General features: G+C 50.7%; 1 protein-coding gene across 2 annotated transcripts in view; it reads left to right on the forward strand.

The window, feature by feature from the left end:
- Nucleotides 1-454: 454 nt before the first annotated feature.
- AK8 (adenylate kinase 8) overlaps nt 455-27,031 on the forward strand; it is a 134,891-nt gene continuing 108,314 nt past the window's right edge. Inside the window, exons 1-6 of one of the 2 annotated variants that reach the window (XM_044778480.2) lie at nt 583-653; nt 1,406-1,474; nt 3,996-4,080; nt 9,450-9,499; nt 12,316-12,429; nt 21,534-21,602. In XM_044778480.2, coding sequence (XP_044634415.2) covers nt 3,999-4,080; nt 9,450-9,499; nt 12,316-12,429; nt 21,534-21,602 — 315 coding nt within the window. In that variant the 5' untranslated portion in view covers nt 583-653; nt 1,406-1,474; nt 3,996-3,998. Of the gene's footprint in view, nt 654-1,405; nt 1,475-3,995; nt 4,081-9,449; nt 9,500-12,315; nt 12,430-21,533; nt 21,603-27,031 lie in introns of both variants that reach the window. The other variant, XM_014863385.3, reaches the window with a different exon arrangement.

The following is a 27,031-nucleotide window of genomic DNA, read 5'->3' on the forward strand; positions in this document are numbered from 1 at the left end:
AATCGGGTCACGTGGCAGCCTCGCCCTACCCCTGGAGCTGGCGGCGGGAGGTCCTGGGGCTCGGAAGCTGCAAGTTGGCCGGAGAGTTTCCAACAGAACCCTCGGCCTTTCGGCTCGCCCCTTGGACGCCTTTCCCTCTTCAAAACCCTCCTTCACATCTATTCTTCATTTTAAAGATGGGGAAACTGAGGCTCAGAGAATAGAGCCTGGGCTGGCCCACGAAGCTCCTGGGGCCGACGTGCCCTCGGGGTGTTCTTGGGTGTCTCAGCACGGGGGGGGCCCTACCAGGGGCACGTCTGGCCCTAGAAGGCCGCAGCTGGAGAAGCACAGCCGGGACAGCGAAGCTGGGGCGGGGAGAGCACTTGTCCCAGGCGGTAAGGCGCGCTGGCCAAGGAGCCAGGGACTCCACCCAGCACCAGTCTCGCGGGCGGGCCGGCGCGGCGCGCGCTGATGACGTGGAAGCGCGGCGCCCTTAGCGACCGTGGTTGCCAGGGAGCTGCGCGCGTTGATGACGTAGCGGCGCCCCTAGCGACCACGGTCACCAGGGAGCGGTCGCGCTGCTCGGCGGCATGGACGCGACCACTGCCCCGCACCACATCCCCCCGGAAATGTCCCAGTACGGGGAGGAGAACCACATCTTCGAGATAATGCAGGTGACCGGGCAGCCCCGCCCTGTCGCGACACCGGGCAGCGGCCCGGGAACCTCTGTCGCGGTACTGGATGCGCGCCGGCGACCTCGGTGCTGGGGGCCCACGTTTGTTAACCTCGGGGCCGCCCAGCTTGGGGTGTTGACTCCTGCCCCGCCGTGACCCCAAGGGATCCTTCGATCTGACGACGCTCTCTGTCCCTGCCCGGTAGACCCTGGAGGGAGGGAAGGGAGCAGGCCATCCTGGCCAGGATTTGGTCCTGGCTCCGCGCCAGCCGCCTCGGTGGCCTGGAACAAGTCCCTTCCTTTTCTCAGCTCCCCATGTGTGAAATGCCGGATTGCAAGAGCTGGTCTTCAAGGGACTCATCCGGGGCTGACAATTCCCAGTCTGTCCGCAGTGTTGGTTTCTGAGCAGGGCAGTGCCCGAGCTCAAGGTGGCATCCCTGTCCTGAGATGGCCACCTTCGTGGGACGGCTGCCCTGTGGGTTGGACAGCATTTCCCACCTGGCCCCTCTTCCTCAGGCCCAGGAGTTCTGGGCAGCTCCCAAGCTCTCATCCTGCGTTCCTGACCTGACTGGGTCCCCACCCCCTGGGTGACCTTAGGAGAGACCTGCCTCTGAATTTGCTCCAGGTTTCCCTTCTGCATCTCCTGGAGGTAAAGGCTTTCAGGAGCTGGACTGGAAGAACTCTCAGTCAGTCAGAGGTTCTGAGGGCCGGAGGGAAGCTGGAGCCCAATTTTTAGAGCGTTTGTCTCCTCAGGGTACACTCCATCGAGGGAGGCTCCACCATGGGGACGCCTCTGGTCATTTGAGCCTCTGACCTGCACAGGTGAGAGAAGAGCTGAGACTAAGAAACCTAAGTCTCCATCTCTCCAGCAAATACATGCTTCCTTTGGAAAGAGTCAACTAATAGAGGTAGAGAGAGAGATTTCTAAAACAGAGTGGCCATTCTAAGTGAAGAAAGTGGCTGGCTGAGTTACAAGTCATTGTTTGGTGGGCAGGATGGAGGTGGCTCCTGGGGCACTGTGGGCTGCTCTGGAGAATGTGGTGTATCTCATAGTGATTGGAAGGAGCAGCCCCAGAAAGCTTTTGGTCCAGTATTTCCAGTCCATAGTCATTTGTGTGTTCCCTCCATAGTTTTTACCATTTCCATTTTTTTTTACACTTTTATTTTTCAATTTTTTTTTTCCTGAGGAAGATTTGCCCTGAGCTAACATCCATGCCAGTCTTCCTCTATCTTTTAGTATGTGGACCACGAGCACAGCATGGCCCCTAACAGAGCAATGTAGGTCCTCGCCTGGGAACTGAACCTGGGCCACCCAAGTGGAGCACACTGAAATTAACCACTAGGCCACAGGGGTTGGCCCTACACTTTTTATTTTAAAATAATTTTAGGCCCACAGGAAGTTACAAAAATAGTACAGAGTTCTGTTGTACCCTTCACCCAGCTTCCCTCAGTAATAACATCTAACGTATCTATAGTACATTGTCAAAACCAGGAAATTGACATTGGTACAGTACTGTTAACCAGACTACAGGCCTTATTTGGATTTCATTCATTTTTACCTGCACTCATTTTTTCACTGTGTGTACATTTCTATGAAATTTTATCACATGTATGGATTCATATAACCACCACCACATTTCCATTTTAACTTAATCGTTTCTTTAAATCAACCCACTTTTTTTTGCCAAGGAAGATTCACCCTGTGCTAACATCTGTTGCTAATCTTCCTCCTTTTTTTTTGTTTTTTTTTTTCCTTGAGGAAGATTAGCCCTAAGCTAACATCTGTACCGATCTTCTCTATTTTTTTATATGCGGGACACCACCACAGTGTGGCTGGTGGGTGGAGTAGATCCGCACCTGGGATCTGAACCCTCGAACCTGGGCTGCCAAAGTGGAGCACATGGGACTTTATTTATTTATTTATTTATTTATTTTAAGGAAGATTAGCCCTGAGCTAACCTCCACTGCCAGTCCTCCTCTTTTTGCTGAGGAGGACTGGCCCTGAGCTAACGTCCGTGCCCATCATCCTTTCCTTTATATGTGGGGTGCCTACCACAGCATGGCTTGCCAAGCGGTGCCATGTCCGCACCCCAGATCAGAACCAGCAAACCCCAGGCTGCTGAAGCAGAACGTGCAAACTTAACCGCTGCACCACCAGGCCGGCCCCAGCACACGGAACTTTAACCACTTGGCCATGGGGCTGGGCCCTAAATCAACCCACTTTTAAAATATTAACTAACTTTTTTCATCTCATCCTAAGGAATATTCTTAAAATCATAGATTTGATGTACGAATTTTTGTAATATACATTACACCTGCAACTATTGAAAAGTGAAATTAAAAACATCTGTGAACCAGCTAAAGTCATCTCACGCCATCTCACCAGTGATATATAACTAGGGATCTCGCCCAACCATGCCATTTGACAGGTGAGGAAGCTGAGGCCCAGGGAAGGGAAAGGACTTGCTGGCGAGATGTGGAGCGGAGCTGGGACTTCGCACAGTTCAGTGCTTTTTAATGCCCCCTGCTCCCTCTTCCCCCCAAGAACTAAAGCCCTCCCTGCTTGTCCCTAGGACTGAAGGATCCTCCTTATTGCATCAACCCAGCTCCTATCAGCTACCTGGTTCATTTCTGTGCCTTTTGTTCTGGAACCATGGAAGCTGCTTTCCCATGGAATTAAATGGCCAGACTATCCCAGTACTATTTAGATGTTCAGCTGGTAAATATTCTGTACCGCTCTGGAGAGACACAGGTAGCAGTGATGGCCATGTCCTCCAGAAGATCTCTGCATTGGGCATCTACCATAACTGTGCCAGGCACTGGGACAGGGTGAGGCAATAACAGACACGCAGGGGCTGTAGGAGCATATGACAGGATTTACCTAGTGAGTGTGCTCAGGCGGGTCTGTTTCCACTGAGACCTGAGGACAGAGGAATAAGTGTTCTAAGCTGAGAGAACAGCATTTGCTAAGGCTCTGAAGGGTGAATGAGCGTGGTGCATGGGAAGACCTGAAGGAGGGCTGCTCTGGAAAGCACAAAGGGACTGAGGGGAGAGGGCCCTGGGACTGCCTGCTCCGAGTCACGGGCGCAGTCCCTCCAGCTCTGCCTCTCTCCAGGTACCTCCCCAGCAAGACCCACATGGCCCCTCCCTCATGCCTCTGCTTGCGGGGACCCAAGCAGATGCCAGCTGGTCCCAAGTTGAAGATACATTTGGTGGGGTGCGGTGGAGAGTTCAGGTCCCATAGCCAGTATCCATAGTGACCAGGGTGCTGGGCCACTGGAGCCCAGGGTCCTGGGTGCCCATGCAGGTGTTAACTACATGGGTGTCTGCCTTGTGCCCACAGAACATGCTGGAGCAACTCCTGATCCACCAGCCCAAGGACCCTATCCTGTTCATGATCAATCACTTACAACTAGACAATGATAACGGTGAGCACTCTGCGAGCCCCCTCCTTCCCCTCCTCTTCCTGGGAGCACTTGTGAACTCCTCTGTCCTCCCTGTGTCTAAAGGGTGGTCAGAACAGGGTATGGAGGGGTTTCGACAACTTGGAGTGGTAGGTAATTGAAAGATGCCTTAACTTCGTTTGGAGTACCACTAATAATCCTCTTGCCCAGTTATTAAAGTGAAAGCTTCAGAATAGCCATGGAATCAATTATTAATGCTTTTGCATGCCCCAGCTGATGTCACCTATTGGGTCTAAGCTCTGTGATTACACTTGTCAGGTGTCAGTTTGGTTTCTGGTCTACCCAGACAGGCAGAACTTGGGTTTTCCTGATGGTCCCATTATCAGCACCCAATAATGAGTGCCAGAACACGCCAAACCTCGGCCCTCGTGCAGGTTGGCCAGACCCAAGGCCAGAGCCCGGAACCCTGCAGCAGTGAGAGGAGAGGGCTCTGTTCCCCGGTTGATTTGCCGAGTGGAGGAGGATCATTGTCATCCTCCAGTGTCAGGGAGAAGTGGCATCTTGGCGCTTTGATGTTTCTTTCATTGGAGCATTAGCTGCTTTGAAGGTTCTACCAGCACACCAGTGACATGAGCACTTGGTGCAGAGAGGGACAGAGGCCTGAGCTGCCTGACATGAGAAAGGACACTAAGTAGTTTAGAGAAAGAAAACGGTGAGAGAGAAGATGCCTAGCCTGCAGGTGCACCAGGCACACCTGGCCTTTCCATCGTGCCCTGCCCGCAGTTCCTGATGCAGTCTCGGGCTTGGCGGCAGAGCATCACTGCTGGGCTTCTTGGTCCCGCTGCCGTTTCACTGACCTAAGCAAGGTAGTTCAAAGAGAGCTCCACAGTGCTCTTTTCTGAGCCTCTAGTTAGCAGGTTTGAGAACTGACATTGATTGTGAGCCTGGATGCCCCAGGTGGAGATAGAGCCATGACGTGGGCCGGGGGGGAGGCGGGTTGGGTGGGCAGGAGAAGCACCTTCTCCAGCTGCCCGCCCTGCCTTCCTTTGTTCCTGCTGTGACTCACTCCTCCAAGAGGCCCCTGTGCTCTGGTGGGCGTGGGTGGGAGGCTCCCCTGCTCTGCAGGGTGGGGTTAAGCCTCCGTCCTCTCTGGCAGTCCTGCTGCAGACCGCAGCTCACCAGCCGGGCCTCCGGCACCGGAGGAAGATGTTTCTGCATTCCCACTTCCCCAGCCCTGAGGCTGGATGGGGCTCGGGGTTGCTAAGCTCTGTTGTCTAAGGGCTGCTGGGAGCATGTCTGCCCGTGTTCATCTCTCTCGTACTGCCACCACCAAATAAGGGCAGCAAAGCGAAGCAAAGGGACAGCAAAAGCGCAGGTCAGGGAAGTGGCCCTTCCTGCCGTCCCACTGCCAGAGCCCTTCAGTGCACTGCCCTTCCGGTTCTCCTGCTAAAATGTAAAGAGACTGCTCTCTCTTGGCCTCACTTCCCTCATTTGTAAAATGGCGTGTTCACCCGAGAGGGAGGCTGTGAAGCTCTGGCCTGGCCTGTGGTGGCTGGTCAGTGACGGCCACCGGAAGGAATGACCAGGTCCTGACGCTCCCGCGGGGCTTCAGGGGGTGTGATGGCGGGTTTCACTTGTGAAAAGCCTCGTGAGATTTTCTAAATTGAAGATTGTACTTGATGATAACATAACCATTTGAACCCTGGTAAGTTGGGTTGTGATGGCACTGCATGCCCCTGCTCTGAAGAGTCCTACCCGGGGCCGCGTGTGCCATGCTGTGTGATCTTAAACCGAGAACCCCAAAGCCTAGCCAGTCTGCCCGGCTAGAAATTCAAGAGCCTACAATTTGAGGCAGATTCCATCTTTATGTTTTGATTTTGCTTCTCTGTGTGCATATATAATTCTCAGTGTCCACTTCATGAGAATTTTTTAAGTTCCAACACCATTTTTCTATTTTAGATGCAGTGAAGCCGACATTGGCTGGACAGTCATCTTGAGCGCTGGCCTTAAGCCCACCTGTGCCACCTCCTGTCTCCCTTCACCACCTCTTTCCACCCTCCTTAGCACCTCTTCCCATTCATCCATGGTCCTGTGGCTTTCCAAGTCTGCCCTCCATGGAGCCTTTCCTCCTTTCTCCACATGGCATCCGGTCTGTTGCTCTCAAGCGGGGGCGCCCTGCTTCATGTAGCTCCAGTCTGTCCTCCTGAATAGCTGGAGTCAAGGTTTTTGGCCCAGGTGCTCTCAGGGAGTAGAGTCATTGGACCCCAGTGACCACTGTTTTGGGGGGTTGATTTGTTCCCACAGCCCTTCACCCCCTCTCCCAGGCCTTGGGCTAGCAGCTCTTATGGATGTTGGAACTCTTTGGCTCAAGTCCCAGCTTTTTTAAATGGAAAGAAGAGAGGGACATTTGTGGGTTTCCCTCCCCGTGCTCAGGCCTCCACTGACAGGTGCAGCAAAAACATGGGAGGCAGGGGAGAAGACCGAGATTTTGTGTGATTTTTCTGGGACTGGGGGAAACTAGAAATGGGTTTAACCCAACCTTTGTGTGTTGCACAAGAGGACAGGAGACACAGAGAGGTCCCCTGACATCCAGTGAGCATTTCCCCTGCCCTGGGCTAGTGGGTCAGGTTGTCATGCCTCCTTCCAGCCACATAGTGGCCTTTGTTAACTGGAAGTTGGGCTCTGAAGCCTCTGCTTTCTGGGCATGGGTGTTGGGTGGGCAGGAGTTCACTGTGACACACAGTGACATGGCCAGTGGCCGGTGTAGACAGAGAGGAGGCTCCAGACTCATCCCAGTGAGCGAGTGCAGGAGGGAACGAGGGGAGCCACCTGCACACGGGCTGGCAGCCCCTTCGCCGTGAGAAAAGCAGATTTAGTACAAAGTGAGCATTTACAGTAGCCCTGGGCAATATTAAAGCAGGCGATGGTGTATATAATGGTATGTTTCGTTTTTTATCAAACGTTTGTCCAAGAAAGCTGTGTATTAGAGCTCCAATACCTAAGGGTTTTCTTGTGAATTTTAAATCATGCTCCTAGTTAAACCTCAAAAGGATCTGTGGATGGAAAGGTTTTTTGATTTCCTTTGAAGTGGTTTGAAGATGTTGATTACTCTTGGCAGTCAAGCAGCCTTTTATGACACTGTTTATAAATAATTACTCATGAGCAGGGCTGGAGTTTCAAGGTGTTAGATTTTAAGAAACTGAAATTAATCACATAAATGTGTGCGAGAAATTAGGTGGGAGAAAGGCCGCGGATGTTCCCCTTTTAAAGCGTTTTCATAGATGTGTACAATTTGGGTGCCACTTACAGGAGCCTGGAAGGGGAGGGTTTCCCCAGCAGCCTTCCATCCCCGTAACTTTGTCAAGATGAATGCGCGACTTGGGAGTCAACTCGTTGCCCAAATGCTCTCGTCGAGATGTATCTGCCTTCTCCTGGGGTTCCGCAGGCCCTGAGCACTGTTGGGTCTGGCTCCAGTTCCGAGGAACTTCAGTGGAGGCCTGTGCTTAGAGGCCTGCAGCGGCAGCGGGGCCATGGACGCATGAGCCAGACCCACGTCCGCCTGCTGCTCTTTTACTCCGGCTTCAGCAAGCAAGTGTTCTCCCTGTGGTCTGTGTGAGCTCTTTGCTTCATTGTACAGGGCCCCTCTGCCCTTGACCTCCCTCCCTGCTGCTCTAATGCTGCCCCTCCCCCAAACCTTCCATGGCACCCCAGCTCCAATCCTGCTCATCATGTCACCTGACCAAGTGTCCCCAAATCCACCTCATTTCCAGACCCATCCTGTCAGCAGTGTTTTCTCCCTGCTGTGGCTTCTCTCCTCCAGGTGGAGGGCCCGGAAGGCCTTGCGCCAGATTACGTGGCTAGAGCAGAGAATGGGCCGTGAATCCCTGCCCTGGCTTGCCCCGGCCGTCTTCCCCGGGCCTGTGTCCTGAGCATCACCAGCGGGTGAGGCCAGACTCTCCACAGGGTCTGGGGGGCCCTTCACCTGGAAGCAGCAGAAAACCATGATGTGTGTCTGACTCCTCATGTCCTTGAGGAGAGAGCAGCCCCTTGTCGGAGACTGGGGCACAGAGTGTGAGGCTCCCTTTCAGTTCTCATCTAGTGCAGTTACTCACTAGCTTTCACCAGGGGCCGTGGTCCATCCTGCCTTTCTCGGCAGCATGCGGTCCAGTGCCGAGTACAGACGAGGCACTCAAAGTGTTTGTGGAGTGAGTCAGCAAATTATCTTAAACTTTTCTTCCACATTTTCCCTGAAAATGAGAAGGTGCTCTGAATTTGGGCAAAGGTCTATTTAAATGTGGGCAGCCTAGCTGGGTGTAGGGAGCTGATCATTAAATGGTGAGCCACGTGGACACAATAGTTCCTTCTTAGGGTCCACTTCCAAACTAGAAGGTCGTGCACATCCATTGTCCTCTGCATGGATTTCCCTCCCGGTAGTCTGGCAGGAATGGGGTCTGCTTATAGACAGCAGAGGCTCAAGCCTCTAATGAGTTGGAGTGCACATCTGTTCACCCACACTTTGGGTCAGGGCCGGCTATCGGTGGCAAAGGCATGGACCTGGTCTCCATGGCCTCTGTTCTGTGCCCCTCACTCCCCACAGGTAGGGGGAGAGGGTGACACAATCAAGGTGGCGCTCAGGGAGGAATCAGCGTGGGTTCATCTGTCCAGACACCATGTTCTGTTGCCTTGTTTTGACCCAAGCATACACGCCTTCCACTTCTCCTCTTAAGACGCTGGTCTTGTCTTTTCCAGTGGCCAGCACCTACTCAATAGTCCAGTAGCCGCTTTGGGAATTCTGCAGGGCCAAGAAACTTCCAGAACCAGGAGTCTCACACTGAAGCAAGCAGCCACTTGTTTCTATTTGCATAGAAATGCCCATATTTGAAAACAAAGACTTTCCTGTCTGGGGTTTTATAAATCTGGCCCATACACCCCGGGCTTTTGCCTATTATTTCCCTCTGTAAAATGATGAGGAATACAATTTGCTAAATAAATAGGCATAGATATATATATAAAAAAAATCTTCGAAGGTCGATTTACATAAAATACAGCTTTATTTGAGAGCGTGTCCCCAAGACAAAGTCCCTGTTTAAAATGCTTTATGGTGTTTGAAATCCCAATTGTTCTTGATATTTATTAGTTTAGCAAACAAGTTACCATGTCCATATCCCTTTGGAGACAGAAAAATAAACCATCTCAGTGATCACTTACCTCTCTAAACACAGAGAATATGTTCTGTGGTGAGAGCATCTCTGAGCTGCTGGGTTACAAACGACCGTGTCACTGGCAGAAATGGAAATCTGGGGAGGGAAGAAATAAATACGCCCAGATGCTGCAGACATGGAAGGTTGCTTCGTCATATCGAGCAGTGACATTCAAATCTTTTTATTCCACAGTGCCGAAGATTGTAATCTTGGGTCCACCCGCCTCGGGGAAAACAACTATAGTAAGTGGATCATAGTAAGCGTTGTAATACTGTAATACCGCATGTATCTCGCAGAGCAGGAGTGAGACACACCTCAGTGCCTCTGCAACATCACTGCGCTTTGCTTTTCCTTCTCCTGCTTCTTAACTTACTTTCTTATTACAAGAGGCAATGTGTGTTCCTAGTAGAAAACCTATAAAATACGAAAACCAAAAATATTATTCCCCACCCATCCAGAGATAAGTATTCCTTTAACATTTTGGGATATACCTTTGAGGGTTTTCTTATGGCTACCTGTCCACTGTCTTCGTACGCCCTTAGTTACAAACTTAGGATAAATTTCTAGAAGTAGAAGTGCTAGGTCAAACAGCATACACATTTCAAAGTGTGGAATCTTCAGATTTACTCTTAAAATTTTAATTATGAAATGTTTCAACTAATCAGAAAAGCATAAAAGCTGTATTGTAGATACTCATGTACCTAAACTCCCAAATTTTACAGCAATTTATCGTTTTGCCGTATTTACTTTGATGATTTTCTGTTTTTTTTCTTTTAAAGATTTTATTTTTCCTTATTTCTCCCAAAGCGCCCCGGTACATAGATGTGTATTTTCAGCTGTGGATCCTTCTAGTTGTGGCATGTGGGACGCTGCCTCAGCATGGCTTGATGAGCAGTGCCATGTCCGCGCCCAGGATTCGAACTGGCAAAACCCTGGGCCACAGAAGCAAAGTGCGTGAACTTAACCACAGCCACGGGTCCGGCCCCTCTCTCCGTTTTAAAGACAGTACAACTTTAAAGATGCAGTGAATACCTCATCTCACCTCACTCACCCTTTCTCATCTCTCCCTCTCTCCTTGGAGGCAACCCCTGTCCTGAAACTGCCTGCTTCATTCCCTGTATGGTTTTAATCTTTAAGCTCCTTTAAGTGCCAAAAACTTGTTAAAACTGTAATCATCTGAGATGAAACTCTTTCTGTCTCTTAAAAGCCCGGTTAGTTAACCTCAGTTGTCTTCCATTAACCCTTTCTGATGACCGTGTTGTCGCCATGAGCACATGTCCCGGGCCTGGATGATGTTGCAGGCTGTTTCCCCTGGTTAGCTGGCACCTTGCTTTATTCTGCAGAGGAATTAAGATGGCTGATCCTTGCACAGAACAGCCTGCGTCGCTGTGCTTTGGAGTTACTATAGCTGTTCTGTTTATCTATCTGTCCATCTACCCATCTGTCCATCTGTCTGTCTGTCTCTCTGTCCGTAGTTTTTCTACTTTGTTCCTCAGGATAAGGCTGTCAGCGTTCACTCCTTGCTGGAATCCACCCACCTGAAGCGCTGCTTTACTGTTAGAAGCCAGGGCCTCCCGGGCCTGCCACCACAAGCATCACCAGGGTGCTCTGGAAAGCGCAGGCTCCTGGACTCCCCTCCAGACCTACCCATTCAGCCTCTCCTAGGAGGGGCCCAGACAGCTCTTTGAAACTGCTCCCCAAGAGATTCTGACATTGGCAACGAGGGTGGTGGCCTCTGCACTGACACAGACAAGCTCAGGGACCCAGGTTAAAGCAGGGGCAGGTCCCTTGGGGTGAGGGGTCTCCTTTGGCAAAGGGCCTTTGTCTTTGAGACGTTCGACATTCTGGGACCACCTTGTTTCCTTCCCAGACCTGGCTCTCTGATCACTGGCAGGAATTTGCTGGGTAGAATTCTTGCAGCGTCTGTGAGTCAGAGCACAGAGACCTTCTTTTGTCTAGTCCCAACGTGGCTGAGGAGTCAACTTTGTCCTCCCTGATGAGGTCAGGGACCCATAGTGCTTTGCTGGTTTTTCAGCTACAAGCTTTTTGGTGAATTCGCTGTCTCCACCCCTACAGAGAGTCCTAAAGGGCTATTTCCTGATATTGTTGCTGACGTTTCCCAGCACGAGGAACAGAGAGAATTAAGGTTTATACCTTCCCCGGGGACCTGCAGGGCCCTCTGAATCATGCTGATGCTGAAACGGTCATCAGTATAATCTTGGTATTAAGAACATTTTATTGCGTTATTATTCCTTAAAATTTGTTCTTCCCCTGTAGAGTATGTATAGTGGTCACCAGTGAACATTCATTTGGCCAAAATCTGTCATCTCTCAATCTTTAAGAAGAAATGAACATTGAGTATGGGTTGTGACTCATATTTATGTCCTGTCTCTGCATTTCCCGTTTTCAGACTTTGAGTTAAAAACTCATGGTCTGGGGCCGGCTCCGTGGCCGAGTGGTTAAGTTCGCATACTCTGCTGCGGCGGCCCAGGGTTCGGATCCTGGGCGTGGACATGGCACTACTCGTCAGGCCACATTGAGGCGGTGTCCCACATCCCACAACTAGAAGGACCTGCAACTAAGATATACAACTGTGTACAGGGGGGTTTGGGGCGATAAAGCAGAAGGAAAAAAAAAAAAGATTGGCAACAGTTGTTAGCCCAGGTGCCAATTCTTAAAAAAAAAAAAAAAGATTGGCAACAATTGTTAGCCCAGGTGCCAATCTTTAAAAACAAAACAAAACAAAACACAACTCATGGTCTGCAGGGCTTGAGAAGGCCCGCCGAGGGCAGTTGAAAGCACAGCCCCGCTGTGGGGTTTCCAGGTCCATTTAGAGTCAAAGGCTGGTTGAGGAAGAGATGGCATACACGCAGAATTCTCAGTCTGGGAGGTGCGCTATGGGTTTGTCTCTCTTGGTGGCCTCCTTCCAGCCAGAAATCACTATGCTTCCCTATGGCCGATCCTTGCTAGTAGAATGTGGGAGGACCTGGGCATTTTAATGGAATTCTTTTAGTTATTGCTTTCACTAAAATTTTCTTTTCTTCTTTCCTTTCTTCAGGCAATGTGGCTTTGCAAACATCTGAACAGCAATCTTCTCACTGTGGAGAACTTGATAGCAAAAGAATTTTCCTCTCTGGCTGCAGCTGCCAGGAAGCATTATCAGATAAACAAGGTAGGGCTGGCCCTGGGGGATGGCAGGGGGTAGGGGGGACAGAGGGACAGAGCTCCCAGGCTCCCCGTCCACCTGCCCTGCTCAGCTAGTTTCCATTTCCTTTTGGATTAAGTGAGAGAAAATGCTGGGGTAAAATGAGATACAGGCAGGATGTGACGGAAGGAAGGAGAGAATTCCTAAATAGGGCCCGTACGCTGGTGGTTTTGAGGTGAGGGGTTTGTGGTGGGAAGGAATCATCTCTAGAGTGAGGAGGCCATTTGTACCGATGGAGTGGCCCAGGCTTGCTCCTTCTTTTCTTAGGGTCAACCACATACAGTGGGTGCGGGTGGGGCAGTGGTCTCCATCCGCAGATGATGCGCCTGCTGGCCCGCTCCAGGACATGCAGGGCTGAGCTGGCATTCAAGGGCACTGGTCCAGCTGTCTCCAGAGTGGAAAGACCTCTCTGTGCACTGCACCTCAGGGGTGCTTCCTTCCACTACTTGGGATGCCCCATGGCACAGGGGCCACCCTCCTGGTTCAGGCAGCCCGCATTCAATCTGTCACCTCACACACATCGTGGGTAGCATCCCAGGAGGGTCAGGTGTTCTGTTTCTAAAATCCCACCGACCCTATATTTGAAAGAATTGTTTTAAAGGGAAATATAGGACTTGATCACGTTGTTTCCATTTAATACAAATAGAAACTTCAAAATATTTCTCCAGAATCCCTTTTGGAACTTAAGCAGGTATGTCAGTTCATTCAGGCTGTTATAACAAAATACCACAGAATGGGTGCCTTATAAACAACAGAAACTTATTTCTCACAGTTCTGGAGGCTGGGTGTGCAAGATCATGGCACCAGCAGATTTGCTGTCTGGTAATGGTTACAGTCTTCTCGCTGTAACCTCAAGTGGCAGAAAGGACAAGGGAGCTCTCTGGGGCCTCTTTCATAAGGTCACTAATCCCATTCGTGAGGCTGTGGCCTCATGACCTAATCACCCCCGAAGGCCCCACCTCCCAGTTCTGTCACCTGGAGGGTTAGGATTTCAGCATATGAGTCTGGGAGGACACGGACATTCAGACCATAGCAGCAGGGCAGTGGCCTGTCCAGCATGCTTCGCTGAGACCCAGGCCTTCTCCTGTTTGTGAGGGAAGACAGCTGAGAACAGGAGGGATCCTTGTGTTTGCTGAGCGTGAGTGTGTGCTGGGTGCCTTCCGGGCCTTCCCTCCTCTCCTCAGCTCGTCATCTCCATGTGAGGTGAGGGGTTCTGACCTACGGAGCCTGTGGAGGGGAAGTGATTGCCCAGGGCAGGATTCAGGCCTATGGATGCCCTAAGCCCTGCCCACTGTGGTGCCCGCTTGGCTCTGCTATTGCTTAAAACCCAGAGTTTAAGAATCCTGCACACACGTCAGCTGCTGAGTTCATTGCCAGCCAGCTGTGTTTACTTTCATGCCAGGAGACAGAAACGTGTATTAGATGATGGCACCTTCAAACCAAACTTTTAAACTTGAGTCACTTGCCATGCCAAAGAAAGCTTTTTTTTTAAACAGTGCAGTTTAAAGTCAAATACAGCAGACAAAGATAATTACAAAAAATTTGACAAAGGTTGAGTGTGGTGGCATGATTGTGGGGGTGGGGACTCTGGTGCCCCAAAAGAGGGCTTCTTTTATGTAATGGGTAATCCAGGACTGCCCAGGGCCTGGCCCTGCCAGTCAGAGTGAGAACCCCACGTTTCTCACCAGTCTCTCCAGAGGCCGTGGCTAAGAGCTGTTTGTATCCTGTCTTCATCTGCATTCACTGGGCAAGGTCTTTACCACATGGCCGTGTGGCCACTGTTCCTCCAAGAATTTGGAAGTGAGTTGCCAGGCCTCGTGGTCTACCAGTGAATGGTGGCTGGTGGGAAAACTCCTATGGCCTGCCCTTGGTCGCAGGTAACAGAGATCCACCTTGGCTGCACAGGGCAGAAAGAGGAATCTGAAGGAGGACACAGTGACTCCTGGGACCTGGCTCTGCGGCAGCCACTCTTGGCCTCTCTGCGTCTTTGAGGTTATTTCGTCTTTTTCCTCCATTCTCTTCCATCTTTCTTCACCACTCATGACCACTAAACTGTTCCTGGGTTCCCATGTCCTCAGTTCAGACCACCCACAGAGGCAGCTCCAAGGCCAAATTCCTGGAAAACGGGATCTGCAGCGGCCCGCTGGTCAGGGGTCCTCAGGGCCCATCAGCTCTGGTGAGCGGTGTGCAAAGAGGGCTTGGCGAGGCCATGGAGCACGGACGTGGCTGGGAGGGTCCTGGAGCACGAGGGCACTTCTCAGAGATGAGGGGTGTGGCTTAGGCAGACTCCCAGCCCCAAGTTTGCTGATCACAGCAACTTGATGCAAGATGAGGAAAACCTCATTTAGCAAGGTCAGCCACTTCTGAAACTGCTTCATCCAGGGCCCTCCAGGCCCCCACATGGCCTGGCTAGGAATCTCAGGGGACAGCAAGTGAGGCCCCCTCTCCTGCCCCTGAGTCTTACAGGAGTCAGAGTGTATGGTTATAGTTTGGGGGGACACCAGCTCTTGGAGTGGGAATATGGTTTTAGAAAGAAAGTGCGTATCTCATTTTCTGCAAAAGATAAGCTTTTCAGGGTGGGGGAGGCAGGCTTATTTCTAGGCTAAAGATGCTTTTATTAGGTTTATAAAATTCAACGGAGAGAAGGGAGTTTAGGAAAATTCCTCCTGGGTTTCATTACGCTAATTATCAGCATCTTTCAGACCACATCGAAGTGCTTTCAAGGGTGTCTTGTTGGGATTCCTTGGTTCGGAAGCACGGGTGGAGGGAAGATGAAAGGCAAGGACGTCAGGACTGATCAAGGAGTAAAAGGTTCTGAAGAGCCGAAGTGGGTGCGGTCGGGGCCAGTGTACGCGGCCCTGCGGCACTCGGCCGCCCGCCAGGCAAGCCTCTCGTCAAGTGTTGTCTTTAAATCGTCTGCTGATTGGGAGCCTTTATAGCTCTTTTTGCAAGTAGCAATAATACCTTCAAATACCTAATTTTCTCCCATGAATCTTGGCTCTGCCCTCCTACACAGAATTCTCTTACGTTGCTGGTGTTAACCAAGATAGCTCCATTTTAGGCATTTCCAAATGGTTCCAAACATACTTCCCAATCACTTACTGTGTGCCCAGCACTATCCTGCTGTGCCATGGGAGACCCAAAGATGAATTCCTTCTCCTTGCCCCTGGGAACTCCTGGCCAGCTTGGGAGACCAAGGGTACCAGAAAACTAAGCACAAGCCAGGATGTGCGGCCGGGAGGCCTTCATGCAGTTGGTGGCTTGGGTGACTAATCCACTTACTCAGTACGTGTTCTCTGAGCAGCTAGGAAATCCCAGGCACTGGCCCTGGTCTGGGAAGAGGGTACAGGCTGCAAGATTTCGGGGCTCTGTGGAGCCATAACCACAGTCCTGGCCTTCCTAAGGGCGTAGCTGTGACGTCACGGAAGAGCCCTGAGTCAGGCAAAGTGCCACAAAACCCATGTGGGCAGGGATATCCCTGAGGATGCTGGTGATTCAAGGTGACCAGGGATTGGAAATGGCTTTTTTGTTTAACTGTTTATTATAAAGTCTCATTAAGATACTCAGAAATAGAACCCTCATGGACTCATCACCCGGCTTCAGCCCGTGTGAGCTAATGGCAGTCCAGTTTCCTGCTCACCCCTCCATCCCCTTGCCCCCGGGTTATTGGAAAGCAAAGCCATACAACATTTCATTTCATCCATAGACGTTTTAGTCTATATCTGCTGCGAGACTGAATATACAATATAAAAACAGAACTCTGACTCACAGCCCGCAGCAGCCTGCCCGGGAGACCCACCCGTCTCTACAGTCAGCAGCCCAGGGAGCCAGCAAGCTGTAAGTCAGACCTGGAGGAAGTCAGACTGCTGTCTCTAGTCGGATCCAGAAAGCCCAACAGTAACCCCTGTAACAATCAGCCCCAAATGGCCAAGACTTGGTTAATAACTTCCAGCTTCCCTAATTTTTGTCCCCACTTCCAGTTTATGACCAACCAGGGAAAGCCAAATATGCTCCCCTAACCAAGCACGTGGGACACCCCACTTCTAATAGGCCGCCTCAGCTTCCCCAGGCCCGCAGCCTGCGTTGGGGCACAGCCGAGCCTTCCCCTTTGCTGCAGGAACACTTTCCCGCTCCTCTGCCTGCCTTGGAGTCTGCCCAACGCAAGTGAGGTGGCCGACTCCCTGGCCAGAGCAAGCTCTGTCTAAATAGCCTTTGCTTTTCTCGTTTGGTCGATCTTCATTTATTTCTACATGCCAAGAGATAAGGGCTCTTTTTCATTAAACGCACACATATTATCACCCTTAGAAAACTTACCAGTACTTCTCCAGTACCCGGTCAGGGTTCAACTCTCCCTGAGGAGTCGGCTTTGTGGTCCTCGGCCCCGGGGCACTCTGGGTGTAAACATCTCCCCCGGCCCCTCCTCTCCAAGCCCACCAAGCCACCTTTGCTCTCTGTTGCCCCTCTTTATTGAGTTAATTGAATTCATCTGTTTTGTCAGATCCTTTCCCCTCATCTGCTTTCTCTGGTCCAGTCTCTTAAGCCTGCCCTCTGACTCACCATCACAAACACCATAAACAGGCTCGGGTGAGGTGGGCCCTGGCGGCTGGGGTGGGGAGCAAGAGTGAGGCCAGCCGGAGCCCAGGGCACAAACCGGAAGGAGGCACCCACTCTCAGAGCCGCCCCTGCACTTGCACGAGCCTGGAGTGAGCCCCGCCCTCGACTTTAGCCAGGCTCCTGGAAGCCCTCTCGCCTGTCTGGCCCTGGCTGGGAGTTTGGAAATTAGGGGGAAAAAATGGAGTCCTGCTGATTTCTAATCCCACAGGAGGTGAGAGGAAGGTGGAGAGGTTCAGTGGGAAAAAGATATTTCTCTGCCACAGGAGCTGGGTGTGACTGCCCCGAAGTGTTTTAAATTTCTACTGAAAAAGGAAATCTTTACTGTTGAAGTCCTGCAGGAAGAACACATATTTGCAGATTTGGGAAGCCTTGTCCAGAGGCTCTTGACCTTACTGCATCTTACACTCACCTGGGCCCCACTGGACTCGGTTAGTCTGGATCCCCGGAAGCAGGGCCAAGCGCCAGGGTTGAAAAATGCCCCCCAGGGAATTCTAGCCTGGCTAGGTGGGAGCCCACCCCAGACACCACTCTCTCCCTTTCTCACTCCTGTTATTACCTCTGCAGCACAATTGTTGCTAAATCAAGGTTTCCTCAGATTGCAGCTGTTGTATTAGAGCATAACAGCGTGTTTGCTGAGTGAATAAATGACCCAAGCTTTGAAGGCTGGTCAGACAGGAAGGAGCCAAATCTGGGTTCTTCCTAACTTCGGTTCTGTTTAATTCCTAACTTCAATTCCATTTAAAAAATTAAAAATCTGATGTAAGTCCATGTACCCAAGTGTCCAGCTGTCAGAGTCACCATTTTCTCTAATACCCGAATAAGAACTGTGCCCTCATCCCGCCTCCGTCTACACTCAGAAACGTAGTCCCCTCCGAGAACCTCTGAGGATTTCTGGGCTTGCCCGCGTCAGCTCTTGCTTCCAAGTCCTCTGGATCGTCTCCGTTCCCTCCACCGTCGCCTCTCCAACCCTGCGGCTCCCTGTCCTGGAGGCTGTGCTGAGACGAGCGTGCAGGAGCCCTCACACTCCGCCTGCCCTTCCCTGCCAGCCGCTCGAGGCAGTGGTGTGGAACAGGCCTTTCTGGCAGGCGTAGGGTGGAGGCAGTTACAGCCCAGGATGGGCACAGACAACCCGAGGACCAGGCTCCGCAGCTCCTTTTAAAGTTCATTGGCCTTTCCCTCCGCACGGCCCCTCTCCTGGGCCACCTCCCTCTGTGGGCCGCTCAGGCGCCGGTGGTGGGGTTTGTGCTCTTCCTTCAAAGCTTTGTCTCTGGAGGTGCACAGATCAATGGAACAGAATTGAAAGCCCAGAAATAAAACCACACATCTATGGACAGCTAATCTTTGACAAAGGAGCTGAGGGCATACAATGGAGAAAAGAAAGTCTTTTCAACAAATGGTGCTGGGAAAACTGGAAAGCCACATGTAAAAGAATGAAAATTGACCATTCTTTTTCACCATTCACCAAAATAAACTCAAAATGGATCAAAGACCCAAAGGTGAGACCTGAAACCATAAGGCTTCTAGAAGAAAACGTAGGCAGTACACTCTTTGACATCAGTATTAAAAGGATCTTTTCAGATACCATGTCTTCTCAGAGAAGGGAAACAATAGAAAGAATAAACAAATGGGACTTCATCACACTAAAGAGCTTCTTCAAGACAAGGGAAAACAGGATTGAAACAAAAAAATAACCCACTAACTGGTAAAAAATATTTGCAAGTCACATATCTGACAAAGGCTTAATATCCATAATATATAAAGAACTCTCACAACTCAACAACAAAAAATCAAACAACCCGATCAAAAAATGGGTTGGAGACATGAACAGACATTTCTCCAAAGAAGATATACAGATGGCCAATAGGCACGTGAAAAGATGCTCATCATCGCTGATCATCAAGGAAATGCAAATCAAAACTACACTAAGATATCACCTTACACCCATTAGAATGACAAAAATATCTAAATCTAATAGTAACAAATGTTGGAGAGGTTGTGGAGAAAAAGGAACCCTCATACACTGCTGGTGGGAATGCAAACTGGTGCAGCCACTATGGAAAACAGTATGGAGATTCCTCAAAAAATTAAAAATAAAACTACCATAGGATCCAGCCATTCCACTACTGGGTATCTATCCAAAGAGCTTGAAGTCAGCAATCCCAAAAGTCCCATGCACCCCAATGTTCATTGCAGCACTGTTTACAATAGCCAAGACATGGAAGCAACCTAAGTGCCCATCAACAGATGAATGGATAAAGAAGATGTGGTATATATATACAATGGAATACTACTCAGCTGTAAAACAGAACAAAATCATTCCATTTGCAGTAACATGGATTGACCTTGAGGGAATTATGTTACGTGAAATAAGCCCGTTAGAGAAGGATAATCTCTGTATGACTCCACTCATATGAGGAATTTAAAAATGTGGACAAAGAGAACAGATTAGCGGCTACCAGGGGAAAGGTGGGGTGGGGGGTTGGGCACAAAGGGTGAAGTGGTGCACCTACAACACGAATGACAAACATTAATGTACAACTGAAATTTCACAAGATTGTAACCTATCATTAACTCAATAAGGAAAAAAAAAAAAAAGCTTTGTCTCCGGTGCCCTCTCTCATCTCCTGTCCCCTGTTCCAGACTCCGCCCTTCAGCACTAGCACAGCTCCTGCCCTCTACACGCCCTCTGACGACCCCGAGGAGCATCAGGAACTTGGAAATGAAAGCTGTCTTTGAAGGGTTCTTGGATCAGTTCTTAAGCGAGCTCAAGTCCAGGTACGGGGCTGCCCTCCCCGCCGCAGCCCCTTAGGGAGAAGGGGCAGAGTCGAGCATGCCAGAAGTCTCAACCGTTCCCCTCCCCACTCTGTCCCGGATAGAAGTTCGTACTGGAGACCAAAATGCCTATGACTCCTGAGCAAGTGTCACCCAAAGGTACACAGGGACATTAGGGGCTCTGAGAGTGGGGCCTGGTGATGGGATCACACTGTCTCGTGTCGTCCTGCTGAGGAAGCCCAGGCTTGTAGGAGTTAAGTGAGGCTCCCTGGGGGGCAGAGCCAGGCTTTGAACCTCCATACCTGCCTCTGAACAGCAACAAACGCACATCTTTCAGGGGAGGGGCAGCACCTGCCAGATTAGCTGGTCAACGGTTCTGCCCCAGGGCCCCAGGCGCTGGAAGCTGGAAGGAGAAGAAAGGTCGAATTGGAGCCAGCGCAGCCACAAGGAAGCAGGCCGGGTGTTGTGTTGCCACCAAGTCGGGAGATGACCGGCCAGGGGCCTGCACTGGGCTGAGCCTGCTCTGTCACCCACAGGGACTTCACCGAGCTCTATCAGTTTGTCCCCGATTCTCTTCGAAAAGCCAGGATTTGAGGGGCTGGGGCGGGAGAGCATGGCAGAGCTCTGGAAGGAAGGAGCCTCCTGATTTCCTGCGAAGACAGTTTGGTAGGGCTCCGAGAAGCGGCCCCCTGGAAACCACTGCTGCTGACGTGACACATCAAAGCTGGCATCATGACAGCACCATGGCAGGGAGCGGCGGGGGGCACCCAGGAGGGGCCTTGCTCAAAGCTGCCGGCTTGTACCCCACTGTGTGGACCGCGCGGGGGGGGGGTGCTGTGCCCCACCCAGACCTGTCGCCTTCAACCCGTGTTCTTTGACTGGCTTGCAGCCCCCGAGGCCCAGTACCTGTTTGAATGCTGCCTCCTGAATGGCTGTTGTCAGGAAAGGACACGACTCTCAGAAACCAGCCTCAGGATGGAACCCAGCTCTGCCTGGGGTCGGGAGGGGACACAAGGGGACAGGAAAGGATGGAAGCAGTGCGGAGGGGAGGTGCTCCCTGTCCACCCCCCCTTCCCTCGCCAGCCTGAGGAAGTTTCCTGGGATGACTGGGAGGATATAGGCATTCGCAGGAAGGCACCATCCTTTCCAGCAACTTCTCCCACGTGGGGAAGTTTGCATAAGACAGTGCTTCTCCAGTTGGTCCCCAGACCAGCAGCATCAGCATTACCTAAAACTTGTTAGAAATGCAAATTTCAGCCCCACCCAGCCTGGGGAGGGTCAGAGAGGGCTTCTCTGTAGGCAGCACACTTGGGGCTGAGGCTCAGAAGGGCACCTGGAGTCACCCTGGGGGGGATGGGGCAGAGCATCTGGGCCGGGGCACAGGATAAGCAAGAGTCTGGAGGTCGGTGCACATGCGTGGTGGGGGGGCCATCAAGGAGGTGGTCAGTGCAGAACGAAGCTGAGGGCAGGCTGCGGGGCAGTGGAGGCTGGACCAGGGCCAGGCCACAAGATGGGCCTGGGCTTTACAGAGGCTACAGGGCGCTAGTCAGGGACCTAGAGAAACTTTAGGTCAATGCACTAAGGCCCTCAGTTCTCAGCTGAGCCCACTGGCCTGCCAGTTATGTGTCCTTTTGAATTCAACCCACAGATTCAGGCCCTCATTCTGCATGTCTCCTTTCCTTTAGAGAGTGCCCAGCATGCAGCTCGTCAGACTGATTCAGGACCGCGTGAGTGAGGAGGACTGCGTGAGGCGGGTAAGAAACCCTGCGTGGAGCCAGCGAGGGGGCTTCCAGACAAAGGGAGGGTGAGGGGCGTGTGTTCATGTCCTAAAGCAGATGACCTGCAGAGAAGGGTAAAAAACAGACAACTGGAACTCAGTGAAGGTCAGTCTGCAGATTCCACCTTGGATGGAGGTGGAATCTGGGGTGATCATTGGGGTTCCTGCAGGAAAAAGCTGGCCCACCCCTGGGGATCACAGGAGAGCCTTTACTGAAAGAATAGTGCGGAAGAGTTGGGGAGTTAAGGCAACCAGTAAGGGCTGGTGAAGCCACCTGAGACCAGCAGCAGAGAGAGCTGGACACCCTGGACCTGGAGGGGCAGAGGGAGAATTACGGGGTGCCCCAAGCTCTCCTTTCATCCTCTGATCTCCTGCCAGTGCCCCTTTCGCCAGACCCAATGAAGCCAGAGGGCAGGGGTCCAAGTGAAGCGGTCCCTGGAGGTCAGCCTCCTGGGGTGTGCAGGGCAGTTGTGATACTGTGATTTGTGATAAGAAATACATATTTAGTCTTCTTCTCATTCCTGGCACAGGGCTAACCAAGACCCTGGGAATTTGCTAAGTGAGGAGAGTGATAAAGGTGCCTTTTGTTATGTTAATGAGGCGACTTGGAAGCACCTAAGGATGGGTGCTGGTTGCCAGGGGAATCAACCCTGTGATTGGAGGGTTGGAACTTCCAGTCGTGCCCCCTGACCTCTGGAGAGGGGAGAGGGGCTGGAGATTGAATCAATCACCAATGGCCAGTGATTTCATCAATCATGCCTATGAAACGAAGCCTCCATAAAAAACCAGAGGACTGGGTGTGAGAGTTGGTGGGCACGTGGACGTGCTGGGAGAGTGGTGCACCTGGAGAGGGCACGGAAGCTCCGAGCCTTTCCCCATGCCTTGCCCTATGCGTCTCCTCCATCTGGCAGCTCCTGAGTTATATCCTTTCTAATGAATCAGTAATCTAGTAAGTAAAATGTTTCTCTGAGTTCTGTGAGTTGCTCTAGCAAATTAATCAAACTGGAGGAGGAGTCCTGGGAATCTCTGATTTATAGCCAGTCGGTCAGAAGTACGGATGACACCCTGGACTTACTGCTGGCATCTGAAGTGGGGATGGGGGATGTCAGGCCAGTCTTGTGGCACTGAGCCCTTAACCTGTGAAATCTGATGCTGTCTCCAGGTAGACAGTGTCAGAATTGAGTTGAATCGTAGGACACCCAGCTGGTGTCCTAGAACTGCTTGTTGGTGGTGTGGGAAACCGCACCCCCCCCACACACAGACACCAGCCCCACACGTTGGAATTGGTGACCAGAACCCAAAAAGAGATGTAGTGGGTGGGAATCTGGAGAGGCACTGACTGCTCAGATCCTCACAGGAACCTATTCAGGTGGCACCATTACTTCCCCATTTTACAGATGAGGAAACTGAGGTTCGGCTATCTGATTTCCAGGTTATCTGCTCCCGGTCTGCAGCTACCTTATTGTTTTCATATCAGTGTCTTTCACAGAGCAAGTGGTTTTGATTGTAATGAAGTCCAATTTATCAATTATTTGGGCATTTTTTAGTATTCCATTTTAATTTATCTCGTGTTTTTCACTATATCTCTTTGTATATATTTTTTTAGTGGATGATCTAGTAATTACAATATTCAGACTTACCTTTTCACAGTCTGTTTAGACTCAGTATTTTACCATTTCAAGCAGAATGTGCAATATAGTCCTTGGACCTTTACTCTCCTCTATGTTGTAGCTGTCTTTTGTATTATTACACGTATGGACATTGACAGTCCCATCAGGCAGTGTTAGACTTTTTGCTTTCAATCATCAAATGTATTGTAAAGAACTCAAGAGGAGAAGAGTCTGTTATATTTATCCAGGTAATTACCATTTCTGTTGCTCTTCTTTCATTCTTCATGTTTCAAGTGTCCCTTTCTGTCTGAAAAACCTCTTTTAGCAGTTCTTTTAGAGTAGGTCTGCTGGCAATGAATTCTCTTGGTATTCCTTCATCTGAAAATGTCCTTATTTTGCCTTCATTCCTGAAGGATGTTTGTTTATGGATTTAGAATTCTGGATCGACAGTTTTTTCTTTCAGCACTTTACACATGTTCCACTGACTTTTGACCACTGTGGTTTCTGGTGAAAAATCCAGAGTCATTCCAACTTTTATAAGTAATGCGTCATTTCTCTTGCTACTTTCAAGATTGTTGTCTTTGTTTCTAACTTTCAGCAGTTTAATTGTATGTCTGGGCATGAATTTCTTTGGATTTATTCTTTTTGGGGTTTGCTGAGCTCCTTGAATTCATAGGTTTATGTTTTTCTCCAGGCTTGGGACGTTTTCAGCCATTATTTCTTCATGTAATTTTCCACACCATTCTCTCTCTCCTCTCGAGACTCCAGTACCACGAATATCAGACCTTTTGTGTTCTCACGTGTCCCTGAAGCTCTATTCTTTTTTTCCCCTGTCTTTTTTTCTCTCTGTTGTTAAGATTTGATTATTGTATTTTTTAGCTCTAAAAATTAGATTTGATTCTTATTTCTGTTTCTTTGCTAAGACTTTCCGCTTGTCTATTCATTTACTTGTTTGAGCTTGGTGGTTGTTATTTTTTAATAATAGCTGCTTCAGAGTCTTTGTCCGGTAATTCTAACGTCTGAGCTGAGATCTTCCTGGTTCTTACTGTGCTAAGGAATTTTCTATCTGGACGTTTTTTATATTGCTGTGAGAGTCTGGGTCCTGTTTAAACCCCAGGCGAATGTTGATCTTTTTACCTTAGCAGGCAGTTAATTCGACTGGGCTCAGGCTGTGAGGTCCAGCCACCTTCTCTGGGTTGTGGTTTTGGTGTCGGTTCTGTTTTCAAGTCTTCGCGGTGCTGTGCAGCTCTGTGCTGTGTGTGTGGCACTCAGTGGGGCCTGGGCAGTGGCCTGCACTGTAGTTCATTTCTCAGTGTCTTCGGGATGCTGTTTAAGGTCAGACCCAGGCATGCGCAGCTTGGGGGTGAGCCTGTGAGTCCATACACAACTTTGTTTGGTTGCTTTTCTGAGTTCCCCACTCTGCCATCTCCTTGGTAACCTCTGGTTCCCTGGTGTTCTTCCTTTTGGTCTTCTGGCCAGACAGCTGGGACTTTATTTACCCTGCTCCGCCACTGGCTTCCGGTGACCGCGCCTGTGAGCAGGGCCAAGTGGTGGGAGGACAGTGAGAGGAAAAATTCACCGGGCTTTGCTCCATTCTCCAGTGGCTGGAGGGGAAGGATCCCCTGCCCGAGCAGAGTTCCAGGCAGCCACAGGCTCCCTTTCTCACTGCTTTGTCACTGCAGCAAGATTGTCTGGGGGCTGGAGGGCGAGAAAACAGAGAAACGGGAAAAACCCTTGGGGATTCCCCCCACCTCTGAGTGTTGGGAGTCCCCTTTTCCACTGCTCAAGCCAGAAATAGAGGGCTCCTCCTGGCCCTCTCTCTGCCCCGACCTGTTGCCCATATCAGGTTTCAGGCTGCCTGAAAACCAGGCTGGGAAGTACTGGTTTGGCAGTATTTTGAATTCTGCTCTTCTTCCCCAATTCACTTACTTCTGTCTACTTTCTGAGTCCTCAAATAGCTGCCCCACGCATTGTGTCCATGTATTCTAGCTGCTTTCAGGGGAGTGACGGGGTCAGGTGTGCATACCCCATCTTGCCCAGAACCAGAACTTGTGTGCTTTTTTTTAAAACATATACATATGTGCTCCTGTGCGCACACACACACTCTTGCTTAAACGTTAAGAGGCCCAAATCTGGAAAGGTAACTGGGCATCTTTCCAGCACAGTGTTGAACAGATAGCAGTTCTCCCAAGCTTGCTCCACGTGGGCCTCAGCCATGTGAGTCTGTCATGAGAGAGCCTCACAGAAGCTTCAGTCTGGGTTTCAGAATCTGGTTTGAACAGTGTGTTTTCCTCTGACCTCAAATTGTTCACAGTGAGCTGACGGTCTCCCACTGCCCAGGCACAGGCAAGGGCCCAAAGCTCAGAGGCCATTCGAAATCGGGGGTAAACAAGCTATTTCTGTAAAGGCCAGATAGTAAATATTTACGGCTTTGCAGACCCTGCAGTCTCTGTTGCAACCACTCCGTTCTTATGTAGTGTGAAAGCTGCTGTACTTGCCACGGAAGTGACAGGGCCTGGGTTGTTCCAATAAAAGTTTATTTACAAAAACAGGCCAAAGGCTTGGTTTGGTCCAGGGGCTATGGTTTGCCAGCCTCCCTTCTAAGTGATACTTCCACATGATTATAAAAACACTTTGCCCTTTCTCTTCAGTTCTAAATAAAAAGCAAACTTTCACCTTTCAGGTATGTTAGAAGAAAGGCCACTTAACCATTGACTTTCATTTTAACGAAATTCCCTCCTTGTCACCTCGCTCCCAAGCCTACCTGGCTCAATTCACCGACTCTAGTCGAGTGCCCATTGCAGGTACTGCGTTGTCCTTGCTGCTGGGACCCTTCCCCCTGCACCCATGCACCCTCCCCCTCAATCCCCTATAAGCAACGAGGTCCCCCTGGGCCTCGGGCTCACCATCTGCAGTTGGAGACAGAGCCTTGCGTGACCAAAGCAAGGCAGGCTGTGAGAAGGGTTGTGGGCCACAAACCAAGTGTGAAGGAAAACCAGGCCCAGGGGTTGAGTTGTTAGGGAAGCCTCTGGGGGTGGGGGTGGAGAGGTGTGCGGAGGGGCCGTCTTAGGCCAGGGGAATGGCAGGCAGAACGAGGCAGGGGCTGGCACTACAGTGGCCGCTTGATACTCTTAGTTCAACCAGCCTCAGATCAGCTCTTCTTAAAGCTGACCCATCAATCGGTTACCGTCTTGTCCGGGAAATGCCAAAACAATCATTTGTCAAGGAATAAAGCGGAGGGGAGAATGTCCTAAGCGACTGGAAATGGGCTGGCACTTTCCTGTACAAAGCCTTAATCATAATTGATCATGAGTTTGCCAGGTCGAATTAAACTTGCGCTACAGAGCACCAGGCTGGAAGCACTTGGATTTGCCTCTCTCCTCTGTGCTCTGTAGAGCTAAGCTCTTTCTCCTTTTTACCAGCAATGCTCACCCCGTTTGGCCACATATTGAGGGGTACTACTCCTTTGGTGTGAGTGTACCCAAATCACCCAGACTGGAACCCCTCAGCGGGCTGGGGGCTGTACTTAAAAGCACAGCTGGATACCGCCTTGCACATTAGGTAAATGCAATATGCCAAGAGTTCTTGGAACCAGGGCTGTCAGCACGATTCTCTGTGGCTCTAAACACACGAGAGAGGAGTAATTCTCCAGTTCTTGTCCCAGGAATCTCACTTGCCCTGAGGAACGGGGGCTACTCACGAGCCACGGTCACAGCCTTGCCAAACAGAAGTCCCAGCAGAGATGGTGCCACGGTCTGTCACAGTGTCAGAAAAGGCAGCAGGGCTTTCCCACGCC

This window comes from Equus asinus, chromosome 10, assembly GCF_041296235.1.
Source record: "Equus asinus isolate D_3611 breed Donkey chromosome 10, EquAss-T2T_v2, whole genome shotgun sequence".
NCBI lineage: Eukaryota > Metazoa > Chordata > Mammalia > Perissodactyla > Equidae > Equus > Equus asinus.